The sequence below is a fragment of the Epinephelus moara genome, chromosome 15 (genome assembly GCF_006386435.1).
Source record: "Epinephelus moara isolate mb chromosome 15, YSFRI_EMoa_1.0, whole genome shotgun sequence".
Lineage (NCBI taxonomy): Eukaryota > Metazoa > Chordata > Actinopteri > Perciformes > Serranidae > Epinephelus > Epinephelus moara.
The window spans coordinates 9,857,031-9,871,374 of NC_065520.1; the positions used below are offsets into that span (position 1 = coordinate 9,857,031).

Sequence of the window (14,344 nt, forward strand, 5' to 3'; positions counted from 1 at the left end):
TCCTGTCTTTTGAGTTGTAATTAGAGCTTGGACGGTGTTTTCCTTTCAGATGGCTCTTAATTCTGGGATTTGTTGCTCACAAAAGCCTCTCTCATATCTCTTCCTCTCTGCGGATTTTCAAGCAGTAGGCGTCTCTTATTCAGCTCGAGAGGTTGCTGAAAATAAATCATCACCCTCCCACCAGTATGCAAGAATGTCCAGATGGTTGAATTTTCACTGACGTCCTCCCGCTGAATTTCCCCATTGTCTTTCCACGCTAAAATTAGAAGGTAATACTTGGTGAAAACGCTGCGTCTGCTCTGAGGGTGCTAGTTAATTATCAGGAACTGGATTTATGTTCCACCCACGAATGAACCATCAACGCTGCATTGTGTGAGAGTGTAAAGTCCAAAGCTGAACCTTGAAACCCCCTTGAGGGTTTGTTGGAGAGACCAAATGTGAGGTTTCAACGACAAACCCTCTCTCCTTCTTGTTCCTTTGGCAACAACAAAAGAAAAAAAATGCCCTCAAGGTAATTTAGCGACCAAAAGAAAAAGATTACATAGTTTCTGCAATTATCAAGACACAAAAGCATGCTTAAAAAGCCCAAACTAATTTAAATATGCTGCTCATGCAGTAGCTCAACTTGTATTTCCAATCATGCCTCATTACTCCCATTAACATTACTAATTTAGTAGCACAGCAACCCAACTGCTGATCACTTCAGCACTCTATTAGAGCTCCAATATGGCTGTTTTAATCATAGCCTCTACTAAAGCTGATCATTTAATGTCATCAGTATTTCTCAGTAAGTAGCCTGTAACATAATCAATTAATCAATCGACTACATGTAAGTAGAAAGGCAGCAGGAAATGACCATTGTGTGTTCTGTTTTGATGAGAATTTCCTTTGGCGGCGTTTGACAAATGACCGTTTTATCTTCGAATGCAGCGAGGGCTTAAATTCAATGGGGAATAAATCCAATGTTATGAGGCTGGGATTAAACCATCTGCATGATTTGGCACTTCTTTTCATTTTTGCATGCTATATGTGCTTTCCAGGCCAAAATTAGGGGCTTAAGATTTTTTTTTGCACTGAGGACTGCATTTTTAAAGAGTGAAACTTGAGTCAAGGCGATCCCAAGTACTTCATGTCGACTGTTCGGATTTGACAGGGAAGAGGTCCTTGCATATTTGTCCGACCGAAAAGAGAAAATCAATGCTCTCAGAGGCAACACAAATAAGCAAAACTGTTTTTTTGTGATTTGTCATGAAAATTCACCTTTTTCAATAGTACATGGCATGTTTATGGAAGATTAATTGTATAAGCGCTGCTTTAAAAGCTGCTGTTTCGTTAATCTGATGAAGAATTGCATTCTTCTGCCAACCAAGTCGTTCAAGAATGATTGAGAATGATTGAAAAAGTAGTTTAATTTAAAAAGAATCTGAACTCAAGAACCACTTACTACTTTTTTCCCCCTAGACCTTTCAGCTGCATCGCAAGGTCTTCCTTTGTGAGATAAGTGAGAACAAAGACTATAATGAAAAACAGATACAGTAACTGAGCAAATGAGAAGTGGTTGAAAGCTCCAGGCAGAGCCAATGAGTGACTCTGAATGATGACTTTTCAATTTCTGTTCCAAAGCTGAAAAAAACAACAGAAAATACGCACATTTGAAAAGCTGGAAATTAAATTTAAAATAAATGAAATAACAATTAATTCATAAAAATTATTACGCTAATTTGATTCTTTCTACGGGTCTTGGATCAAATTCACAACTTTTCAAATAGTAGTTAGACTGAATTCGAGGTCCACTAGCTTTTGCCAGAGCTTCAAACCATTACTCATTGTCTACCTCAGCATATGGAGTTTGCTTTAATGTTTTTGAGTCATCATCTCAGTTTCATTTTTTTTATTACTGGTCTCCATTGTTAATCTAACAGAGGAAGACAGAAAGCGCTAGTAGAAAAAATATCAAGTAGAAAACAAGTTTTTCTTTTAGGTCAATCACGTTTCTAGAGATGAAACTATTAGATTCATCAGTGGTCCTCTTCACCACTATGACCAACGTTAAAATGCAGTCGTGTCGCTTACCCTGTTCATTCACCATTGTTCGTTCACACAGGAGGCAAATTTATTCCTAATAAGATTATTTATTGTTGACTTGTCAACGACAGCAACAGGCCAGCAGTAGAACTGGCACTTTAAGAGGAACACTACCTACCTACCTTTTTTGAGCTCTATTGTGTTGTACCGTTCTCAGTTCTGAAACAGAAAATATACCCATATGCTCAGAACATTGCCCTGGCTGCTCTCTGTGTCATCTGTAACATCGTTCCCAATTCATTGTCTGTGGAGCAACTCCAGACCTTTTACCCTATGACATCGTAAATTTGAGTTTTAGCAATTCTAGTTTTTGGACAGATTTGGTCATGTTTATTGATGTTTTTGGACTGTCTTAGACCATAGAAGTATCATGTATGAATTTTGGAAATGGTCGTACTTCCCCTTTAAACTCCTCTCCACAACCCTCTAACACGCAAGGGTCAGGCCCCCATCAGGTGCTGTAGAGACGCCACTGACGCTGCTACAGTAGCCACTAGCAGTTGCGCTCGGGTTGATTGTCATCCACTTCAGCTGCAACAGAGCTGCTAAAATTTTCTCTTCCTGATCCACACTTCTCTTCCTAACCCCCCTAACCCTAAATCCCATTTTGAGCCACAGTTATAGTATTTTATAACTCCTGATGCAAAACATTTGATTTCTGATTTTGTTGAGGTATTTTCTGGTCAAGTGAATTTTTCCACTCACTCTTTAAAGACAGCTTGGGAAGATGAGTTGGGGTTACAGATTGATGATAAGTAGTAAAGTGTTCAAATGGTTTTCTGAAATATATAATTGTGTGTTCAAGCCCGAGCCAGAGGTGGCACTGTTTGGCTATTCTCTGTCTTTATTGACTCATACCCTCCCTGTCCAGAACACTATTATGTATGGAATGATAATAGCAAAGAGACTGATTTTGATGCACTGGAAGTCAGAAATTGTACCCGTTTTCAAGACATGGCTGACAGAACTTACCTCTGTACTGCACATGGAGAAAATTCGATACAGCATGATGAACAATCTTAAGAAGTTCTACCAGACTTGGCAGCCATTTTTAGACCATCTTACTAAGTTTAATGGGGACCCTGATCATTGATAAGATCTATAGGCCACTCACCTCTTCCTTGAAAATTTGTGTTTGAACTTAGAATACTAGTGATGCTCTTGTTTTACTCACTCTTTATTTGCCTTTTTTTTTTACCTTTATCCTTACTTTTCTTGTATGTCTTGCACTACTTTGAAAAAAACCTAATAAAGACCTAATAAAGATATTGTGCAAAAAAAATTTACATTATGGGGGTCTCATAGTATTTTTATTTGAAATTTTGTAGTGTTTTGATAGCATGATATAGATTTGAATTTATTTTTATTCCTCAGCATATCACTAGAGGGCGCTCGCTAACCACCAGTGGTACACATACCATTGTTTGAGAGCCAGTGGATGAGACAATGGGCAATAAATTAGTTTTAATAATTAATCAAATGATATCTAATCATTTCTAAACAAAAATGTACAAGGTTTTCACTGTTTTAAGCTTCACAAATGTAAATATTTGCCATTTTCTCAGTCTCATGTGACAGTAAACTGACATTTACAGATGTCACCGTGGGGTTTGTGAACTTGTGATTTCTCAGTGTTTGCGAACATTTTATAGACTCAACGATTAACTGACAGAAATAATTGGCAAATCCTTTAATGATAAAATGAGTGGTTTGTTGCAGCTCTTAAACCTTTGACGGAAAACACCTTTTCAAAAGTGAAAGAAAATATGAGCAAACTCTTCGACCTTGGTGAGTTACTCCTTTCATAAAAGGTTTGCTTTTTTGTTACGTTCAGAAAAGTTTGCCCTCCAACACTGAACATGATCAAAAACTCTTAAGTTAAATCCATGTTTGTGGTTTCTCGTCAGACACTTAAAAACAGAAAATCACTGTGATGTGTAAAAATCACTTTTACACCTTTATTTGGGCTCCCAATACACAAATCGAGGATATGTTCATCAATACAGAGTCTGCTTTAGATCTCATGATACACTGAATGGAGGAAGGTTTGGACTGATGCAATAAACCAACAGATTGAAATCTGAACTACAGTCCTATATACACAATCTTATTTTAGAGATCTGTATTTTCTGATAGTTAATAACATTTATACTGTATAGCGATTGACAAGGTACAATCACAAGGCCTTTTTGCAATTTTAGCCGATATATCTTAAATGCACTTTCACAGCAGATGTAACGTAAACTTCATTTGTAGCTCTATATTGAGTCTGCACATTAAGTTCAGGTGCGGCCTTAGAAGTCCCAATAGACAGCGAATTCTGCCTCACATTTGTTTTGTTTTTTTGGAACTATTGATGCACTCTTTGAAAAGTAAGCAGACCGTGTTTCCCAAGACAGATACCGAAGCTCTGCCGTCGTCGTCAGCAAATGGACGAAGTGATACATCTCCACAGATACAGGTAATAAACCCAAACAGAGGAAGATTCGTTCTTATATCAAAAAAGTTCAAGACCTGAGATTTTCAGTGGAACAAAATGTCTCAACATACAAAAAAAAAAAAAACAACCTAAAAACAAAACTGTCTGTAAACTGTCACGATGGCTGCGAACACTAGCTTTGTCTTCCCTTTTGTGACTGAAAACATGCACATTAAAATCATAGTCAGCTCGCGTTAAAAGAATGTTTAAAATTTCATTATTCCAGCCGCATTCTCAAAACTTATTCTTTTTTTGTTGCAAGCTAGTAGTACACAGCTCTATGCATATAATTTTACATTTTTGACAGCTTAACGAGAATCATCAGTAATCAGTGTGTGGACACGACTGAGGGCGATGCAGAATTCAGATAACTTAAGACAAATAAATTCTTTTTTTAAAATTCTATTAAACATGGTAATACCTTATTCTAGACAACACTGCTGACTCTCCGAGGGTTACAAGTTCATTCCTTGGGCACTTAGTAAAGAGTCCAGCATGTCAAAAGTGTCTTTGTAGTCAGTGTGTTGGCCGTTAGAGGTCAGCATGCCGTTGGTTCCGTCGTGGCCGTGGTGCTCCATCATCCTCTGGCCGCCGTCTGACGCGTAGTGGGACGAGCTGAGCCCTCCTTTGGAGCTCCTGCTGCTCTTGGACGAGTGGTGGTGGTGGTTATGGTTACCAGCGTCAGAGTGGGGCCTCTTGCGAGACGAGCTGGAGGAGCCCACGTCAGAAGCTCGTATAGATAAGGAAGAGTTCTCTATTGTCCCTCTGCTGTTTCCACTGAGGGAGTACGGGTGTGAGTGGCCGTGTTTTGAGTGACGGTGGCTGCTGTGCTCTTTGTGCTTGTCTTTACTAGGCAGAGTCCCGCCCTGCTCTGAGCCTCCGTGACGCTCTGATGAAACTTTGATTCTCATCTTGAGCTCCTCACTTGTGGCGGAGCCGTTCTCACTGAAAGAGGGAGGCAACCGAGCCTTTTTAGAGCTGGTCTTATCTCGCCTGCTGTCACCTGACTGGCCGGCCTGCTGTGGCTGAGAGCGTTTCTTGTGGTGGTGCGAGGAGAGAGCCGGGGGAGGTGCGTACATGTCTGTGCCCGGCTCATCCTTAATACCGTTCTGCAAGGCCATCTCCGCTGCATGTTTCTCTCTGTACTTTTCCAGAGTCAAGACTTTCTGCGGCCGTGAAAAAGTGGTGGCGTTTGTACTGAGCTGCTGGTGTTTACTGCTAGATCCACCTGCAGCTTTGTGTTCGTGTTTCACCAGCGTGAAGTCTGAAAGGTGGGGCTCGGAGAACTGGTCGTAGCCGCAGCTCTTTGACTGATCGCTCAGTGGCTGGTAGGAGGCGTAGGAGGCTGCAATGTTATTAAGGGAGGGCATGTCTGAAGAGTCTGATGAGGTGGAGGGGAAGAAGGAGTTGGTGACACCAGGAAGGCCATCTAAGGACGTCCCCTGGAAGGCACTATCCACTGTGGGGCCCTCCGTCTTTGGCTTCTTAGCTGCTTGAATAGCCTACAAAACAGAATTAAACATGAGATACATACACTTCATTTCCAACCTGTACCAGTCACACTATATGTACTGCCCTTGTAAAGTCGCCTGACAAGTATTTATGACTTACCCTCCAGTTTCGTATCCTTTTCAGTTTGCTAGGAGTCTTCTCCAGGATCTGCAGAAACTCATGTGTGAGCTCTGAAAACAGTGAAGAAAACCACATCAGTGATGACCTCTCCATGCTGTAGGCCCAGTTTAACATCTTCCTGATACTATCTGCTGACAGCTCAGGGTCATCGCTGAGACTGCAGTTCACTGGTCCCACATGATACGGTATGTCAGTAGGAGAGACCAGGGACAGCCTCCAAGTTTGATTCACTTCCGTGTCTGAATTGATTTCACTGAAATGCTGAGGTGGACAGAAGTTGCTGCTTTTATTGTGGTAGTCTAAGTTAGGGGTGGGAATCACCTGAGGATCCATATGATATTATCACAATACTTACGTCTTGCTAGAATATTACTGCGATTTTAAATATGTTGCAATATGCAGAGCACTACGATAAAATATATTACGATATACTGCAATTTATTACCTTTTTTCAACTGTAAAATACGTCCCCAAAGGAAAACTTTGTCAACATCTGTTTTATCTAATATGGTTAAGTTTTCGGTCTGTTCGTCCATCTGTCAGTCTGTATCGTATTATGTAATATTAATAATTTATATAATTAAAAATAAAAATGATAATTGGCACTGTGTGACGATACGATATTGCCAAACAAAAATATCACAATACTATGCTGTATTGACGTCATATTTCCTTCGAGAAAAACAAAGCGACAAAGCAGAAAATAGCCAATGGTCTGAGGACATAGACCTTCAGCTGCTCAAATAGTCATTAGAGTTCAGAGACAGCCCAGCTTAAACTTCCTGCCAGATCAGCAAACCTTCTGTTGCTGCTGTTACACAGTAAAGATCCAGCCTGCTGTGAACCCCAGCACTGGGGCTTGCACCAGCTTAATTCAAGTTGCTACAGCCCCTATTGTCTCCATCTCCTGAGCCTCTGCACCCTCTCCTCCTGGCGAATTGTTGTCTCATATATGGTGCGCTAAACAAAAGAGCAAGCGAGAGCGGAGCCAGGGGCTAAACGAATCAATGCGTTGAGTGCAGCTCCAGAATGGAATATGATTTTACCCATTTTGAATAGTCCAAACAAAAAAAAAGAAAATCAATATGTCATATGTTGCAGTAAATGTTGACATTGTGCCGCCCACCACAAATAAATCAATGTGTGGGAAACACTTGCGGGCTTAACGGACAGGGACACCAATGCAGCAGTTTAAGTTTGCCTCAAAAGGAATGTACATTTGTGTGTACATTTTAGTGACTAAATAAGTAAGTTAAGTTTATTGAATACAGCATCATTCACAGAACAAGGTCAAACAATTTGTCTAGTACTTATCTATGCAGTGTATGATGCTGCTGAAGCAGAAGTCTCTAAGACTGACATGATGTGCATTGTTTTTTTAATGTGTCTCATGATATACTGCCACTAAAAGTGTATGATTCCACTTCACAAAAATTCCAGTTCATACTGGAATCACATAGAGGTCATGTTTAAAAATGAATGTGAACAGCTGAAAAAAAAAAAAATACCCTCAATCAAATCTGATCTTAGCTACACATTGAGCACTAACATACTGACGAACGTAGTCTAAGACTGATCTAATGGGAAAAATCTGATACTTAATTTGCAGATATCTTTAGGTTCAGAAATGGTTTAGGAAAAATAACTTTTGAGTGAGTGAGAAAATTAAAAACACCCCCGCCTAACAGGGCATTAATCTTCTCTTTGACTTAAAACATTTTAAACAATACAGTTATATATAATTATATCTGAAGTCAAAAACAGGATAAACTAGTAATAGAAGCTCTTACCATCCAGCAGCTGTAACGTAACAGTGCGGTCCACGTACTCCCACCAGTGTTTGCTATCTGTAGACACAGGGATCTCCCAGTTGGACCACTTGCAGGCCAGATGGATGCAGACACATGCGACGACTGTGGGCCTGTACTGCAGGCAGAAGGTGGTGAGGTGCAAACTGCAGGAGGAGACAAGAAACACAAGAGAAAGATACAACCGTCAGCCGGGGGCCTTTTATTCTAGCATACCATATAGAATATACATTCTAGAAAGTTTAACAGGCCAACATTAACATTACATTTAAATTAATAGCTTAACACGATACGGACAATCAATAAAACTCAAATATTATTTCCACATCACATACACACAGCCTTACCTTTACAGAACAGGAACAGCTAAGAAAACCTATGACTGTTAGGATTACGTTCCTAAATGTATGAATGAGTCATACAAACACTTTCATACAATATACTGAACCCGTATTTGACGCACATTATTAATTGTCCTTTCATTTGATTTGTTTTTTTGTAATTACAAAACACGAAAAATAATGTTTCTCAATCTCCTAATGAACAATAATTTTAGGGAATTAATATTTACAAACAAATAAAATCTACTCACTGCTTGTATTAGTGTAACATGAGTAATGACGACTTAACTCGGCCATCACTGAATCATCATGAGAACTTTGAAGGGACAGTTCAGCCCCAAATCAAAAATACATATTGTCCCTCTTACCTGTAGTGCTACTTATCAACTAGATTGTTTTGGTGTGAGTTGCAGAGTGTTGGAGATATCAGCCTGTGGATTATCTTGGGTACGTTTTTTTCTGTGCTTTCAGCACCACAAGCTAAGTGCCATCTTGTTCCAATATATACGAGACAAGGCAGACATCTCTATGCCCAACATCTCTAACACTTGGCAACTCACACCAAAACAATCTTGTTTGAGAAAGTGCACTACAGGTAAAAAGAAAAAAATATGTATTTCTGATTTTTAGGTGAACTGTCTCTTTAAGACTGAGAAACACTGATGTTGGTAGTAGCCAAGACAAATGATTAGGCTTTAAGTTTTCTACGGTTAATTTTCCTCTGCACCCCGAATCCCAAACTACGCTGCAAACCGACTGTCATGTACTGAAGCAAAAACATGACTACATGCACCACAGTGATAAAAGACAGTCTGGGCTGAGATAACCAGGGCGCATTTCAGATTTAATCCGAAGAATCACACCCTAAAATTAAAGTAGAAAAAACACTAATATCTGAGAAAAACTACAAGCGTCCTATTCTTAATATAAGCAACTGGAGTGACTCCCCCTCAGTGGGACGGTCCTGTTTTGTAACACTCCCAGCCACAATGCAGACATGACGACAGTGTTGTAATTTGAATGCAGACAACAGTGCTGCTTCTTTATGTGTATAGGTAAATGTAGTTGGCTGGATTAGAAAATATGCTAAAATGATGACATAGCTTCTGTTAATGTGTGCATGACTTAAAAACACTAAATGAACATACAATTAAAAATAGTAGGTAGCTTGATTCAGCTGTCTTACATTTCCTCAAATGTTAAAAATACCTGTAACAGTGCTACATCTTTTAAATAATGTGCAAACGTTGTATGCGCGGAGCTGATGTTCAAACTGTTTACTGTAGCCTGAGGAGCCTTATCTCTAACTGCCTAACCCCTCCTCCAGCTGGACTCTTTAACAGACTGTTTGCTCTTAGCAGTGGGGATTGTTTTTCTGTTGTTTTGTCTGTTTGTCTGAACTTTTCTCCCAGTTGTCATTATTTTATATGGTCATTATCACCAATGAAGTTGTTACATAGAATCCAGAACTTATTCATTATTTATGAAATCAAAGTAAGAGATCCTTTCTACCATCATTTGCTGGGAACATCAATCTCTCAGACTTGCATATCAAACTAGCAGGCTCTGTAAAACAAGTAAAATGAACACCTAAGAAGTCAGTTACTGAAATACAACAAAGCAACAGCAGCACAATATTATCAGAATTAGCAGGTAAGTGTTTATAAAGTCAAAACTAATCTTTAGGAAGACATAACCCTACAATATTCATGCATTACACAACTGAGATGGTCATAGAAACTAAATTACCACACAGAACAAGCTTTCAGTTTGCAGCGCAGTTTGGCGTTTCATTGTTAGCTCTTTTAGGGTGAAAAAATGTGCAAAAAAATAAAAAGTTAAAAAAGAACTGTAAACTATACTTACCAAAGCACTCTATAAGTTTAAGAATCTTTAGTGGCAATCTATATTCAGGCTACCGCTTGCGTTTGTTTTTTTTTTTAGACATATGCACTCGGTACCAAACAACCTTGAGAGGTAAACAGCACCACTACACTCCACATTGTGCATTCAACCCCTATGTGCCAACACAGAGCCCTTGTACAATACACCGCACACAGCAGCCCGGCTGGTACTTCCCCACATTGGAGGTTCCCAGGATCCAGGCGCAAACAGGGCGTTGGACACAGGAAGGGGGGCCCTGCAGGACAGGAAGCTATAGTGTGCCATTACAGTGCAATAATGGGAACAGGATAATAACCTGTTGGTAGCCATGAAATAGGAAGTCTGTGCCAAATCCTTGCTTGCTGTAAAAGAAGAAGAAAGTTCATTTTAGAAATTCAGCATAAATCAAATTACACAGTACAATTCATGTAGCTGTAGAGATGAAAGGCTGGGAAGCTGCCAGTGTAAATCCTTTACTTTACAGTGACATAATGATTTTCAATTTTAAAAAAGTTCTTTGAAAGAAATATAATGTGACAAAAGCTGAGAAAGAAGGTTATACCTCGCACTAGCTGGGAACACCTCACAACATCTGTGTGTGGATGATCAACTGTTATTTCAAAACCTGCAACAGAGATGTTGAATGTAGATGATCAGCCACTGGTGTGCGCACAACGTCAGCACAATTACAACTCTAGCGTGATATTGTGGTGTACATTTGTTTTAAAAAGGAACCACAAGAACAACCCCAAGTGTTTGTTAAATATTTGAAAAGGCAAACTTCATACCCAGTGTCAACATGCCCATGTGGTACTTGTAATTTTGATGTTTGCACTTATTCCTTCCGTGGGAATAATGCTGCTACAGCGGCAATTCAGCACACACACACAAAAAGAGGAAATACAGTATATGCAGTAATAGCACTCACCCAGCGTCTGCAGCACTATCGTTTCCAGTGCTACAAGCTCTTGTGTCTGCTGCTGGAATGCCTAAAACAGATCAATGAACAATTTTAAATCTGCTTCCCGACACCTTTATACTGATGATTTAAGTAGTTATCAGCAATCCTACAAAGTAAAAGCACTGCCAGCGGGAAATTCTGTAAAGGGGGGTGGAGAAGCTTTTTGAAGAGGGTACTCCTGCACCCTTTTAGCATTCTGATATAACAGCTTAACTGTATGGGCGTAGTGCGGCCTTTCAATTTGAGGACCTCAAACAAATGTTGAAAAATCCTATATACTCTTGTACAGGAAGAACCGGAGTTAATATGTGCTGCTCATCTTGTGTCATACAGCACCCTTTGAAATACCCCAGGTTGAAAAGCAAAGGAGTTTAAACTTCTGCATTGTTTCTGCACTTTGATTTAAGGCGATCACGTTATAAAGAGAGAAACAGCCTTTACATCACATCTCATACAATGCAGGCATATAAAGCAGAGGCTACTAACTGTAGGAAACTCTCGGGATTCAAATCACCGAGTCACTAAGGTGCAAAATTTTGTGGCGCTACTGAAAATACAGATTTGTGTGACAGTCCTGTCCACCGAGGGGGGAATGCAAGCTTCAAAAAACCACTTCAAATGTACATAACCAAATTATCTTTGTCCTTTCTCCCAACTACAAATCAACGTGGTTAATAAGGCAAACAAAGCACGATTGCAATACGTATAATGTAAGTAAATATAACACATACTTAAAGCATTAGTACTAGTGGACTTTCATTTGACAACTGTCTTTTTTAATCCAAATCTTATCTGCAACATCATCACATAAACTTTATATCCCTCAAATTGTAGCAGAGATGACTTCACAAACAATATTTCAGCTGTCGATTAGTCATTTGATCCATTACGAATCAGAAATTTGTAGAAAATGCGTCACAACTATCACTTCAGCCAAAGATAATATTTAAAATGACGATCATAAGAGCCAAAGAAAAGCAGAGAGTCTTTCCTCCCCAAAGCCTCACAACATTTCCTTATTTAGTCACCAACAACTGAATAAACTCCATGAAAACCAAATCCTCAGTTGTAGTGTACTTACATTGCTCTTAGTGTCTAGGGCAGGCTCTTGTGGGTTAATGCAGGCATGGGCTATCTTAATGACATGCTCCAGCTTTCTGGGCTGCTCCTCAACTTTAGCTGCCAGGAACAACGTAGTCTGAGAAATGACCTAGGGAGAAGAAAACCTCAGTCAGATTTCATAGTCGGCACTGCCAGTAATTATAGTATCAGCCAGCACTGCAGTGGTACTTACATTTCTATGGAATTTGCTGAAGGAGTGAATCATATAAAACCTGTGCATATATACTATAGCAGTGTTGATAATCAGTTGCGATCTGGGGATACAGTTAAGGCATAATACATGTGTGATATACATGACAAATCAATTGACTAGCAGCCATGGTGTAGAAATCCTGACCCATTAGCATCGAGCTAGCGTTGAGTAGTCAGCTAGCAAAACGTGTACCCTGCATGTAAAAAGTAATCGCCTTATATATTCATTTGCGTCAACTTTTAAAGATGTAATAAGCCATTTGTGACGTAGAAGTAAGCTTATATTACACGTACAAACTGTATCAGAAATCATTCGTCACTGAAATGATTAGACACAAAGCTAACAATGGAGTCTGCAGTCTACAGAGACAAACAATAGCTAAGCTAGCAAGCAGGCCTGAACGCTCCCAGATATAGTCACATAAACACCATGTTAGACAGAGTTAGATACACCATTTTGTCAGAGAAGACTCTGTGTATGATAGTGAAAGATTTTAGGTGTGTTTTAAGGGTTTTAATATAAGCTGTGACAAGCCTCGCCATCCCGGCCCGTGTGTGAGCTAATGCTAACTGAAGCTAGCCCGTCTGTCGGCCAGCTAGCCTTTGCGTTTCAGAAAGGATACACGTTGAGTCTCTGGCCTATGTCTTGGATTAAGTTGGCGGCCTGTTGCCGGTAAGAGAGCTCCCTGTCGGCCTCTATTCCGCTGCGACGAGACGGCGTGTTTTCGAGCTGCTCCCGGGTGAAGAGCCATTTCGTAGAGGGTCCCCGGTGCACCGCCATTACGCTCCCACAGCCAAGCCCGACGGTGCTAGCATCGGGAGGGAGTGGGGCGACGGGGGCACCGGAAGGACGAAATAAGCAGCCGAAGCTGGCAGAAACCGGTAACCTATTTTCTGAACAGCGCCACCACTGGTCGGCGGTGCAAATAGACCTCATTGTTGCCATACATTATTGCTAAAAAAATACTTTATTTCATGTGTAGTATGTAGATGTATTTAGCTCTTTAGTCAGAAGCTACTAACTGTTGCTTTCCTGTTTAATGTATCAAAGAAAATAAGTTAATTGGGGGCGAAATATTCAAGATTCAAGGAGTTTATTGTCATTTACACCATACAATTCTTCTTCACATGTTTCTTCACCTCTTTTCCACGCTGCTCTGGACTGTTGACCCTAAGTGCTTAAAATCCTCCACCTTCTTTATTTCTACTCCCTGTAACCTCGCCGTTCCACTAGGGTCCTTCTGTGTGTAATTCTGTTATTCAACAGTCTGATGACCTGTAGGCTAGGTAGAAGCTGTTGGTCAGTCTGGTTGTCCTGGATCTCACACTCCTGTAGCATAGTGTGAAAAGACTGTGGTTGGGGTGTGTACTGTCCTTTATGATGTTGTGGGCCCTCCTGATGACCCTGCTGGTGTAAATGTCCTGAATGGAAGGAAAGGCTGCTCCTGAGATGCCGTTTTAATCACACGCTGGAGGACCTTCCTTTCCTGAGCAGTACAGTTTCCATACCAGACTGTGGTTGGGCTGGTGAGGACACTCTCGACTGTACATCTGTAAAAGTTGCTGAGGATATTGGTTGGCATGCCAAATTTCCTCAGCTTTCTTAAGAAGTACAGTCACTGCTGGGATTTCTTGATGATCTGTTGTGTGTTGTTAGACTAGTGAGATCCTCGCTGATGTGGGTGCTGAGAAATTTAAAGGTTTTCACCCTCTCTACCTCTGTCTCACCTATGTGTAATCGCATGTGCTCCACTTACCTCCTCCTATGATCAATAACCATCTCCTTGGTCTTGTCTGTATTTAGGGAGAGATTATCATCCAGGCCACCAGTTCTGCCACC

The 14,344-nt window shown here is 40.3% G+C and overlaps 1 protein-coding gene across 3 annotated transcripts; it reads right to left on the minus strand.

Moving 5' to 3' along the window:
• Positions 1-3,874: 3,874 nt before the first annotated feature.
• Positions 3,875-13,352, minus strand: LOC126402047 (cyclin-T2-like). Of its 3 annotated transcripts, XM_050063701.1 has the most exons (9): positions 13,128-13,351; positions 12,485-12,566; positions 12,272-12,400; positions 11,158-11,218; positions 10,792-10,854; positions 10,546-10,591; positions 7,987-8,150; positions 6,176-6,246; positions 3,875-6,066 (listed from the first exon to the last, which is right to left on the minus strand). In XM_050063701.1, the coding sequence occupies exons 1-9, from the start codon at positions 13,283-13,285 to the stop codon at positions 5,020-5,022; spliced, it is 1,821 nt and encodes a 606-aa protein (XP_049919658.1). In that variant the 5' UTR covers positions 13,286-13,351; the 3' UTR covers positions 3,875-5,019. The 3 variants fall into 3 exon arrangements, 1 of the variants encoding a protein (XP_049919658.1); XR_007571151.1 differs by lacking the exons at positions 3,875-6,066; positions 6,176-6,246 and adding an exon at positions 9,858-9,911 and having other exon boundaries at positions 8,012-8,150; positions 10,212-10,591; positions 13,128-13,352; XR_007571152.1 differs by lacking the exons at positions 3,875-6,066; positions 6,176-6,246 and having other exon boundaries at positions 8,013-8,150; positions 10,212-10,591; positions 13,128-13,352.
• Positions 13,353-14,344: the final 992 nt, after the last annotated feature.

Coding starts and splice junctions, on each gene's coding strand:
- LOC126402047 (XM_050063701.1), bottom strand. CDS start 13,285: ATGGCGGTGCACCGGGGACCCTCTACGAAATGGCTCTTCACCCGGGAG. Junction 10,592..10,791: donor GTGTTCCCAGCTAGTGCGAG/GTATAACCTTCT, acceptor CTTCTTTTACAG/CAAGCAAGGATTTGGCACAG. Junction 6,247..7,986: donor TACGTTACAGCTGCTGGATG/GTAAGAGCTTCT, acceptor CACTGTTTTCAG/AGCTCACACATGAGTTTCTG.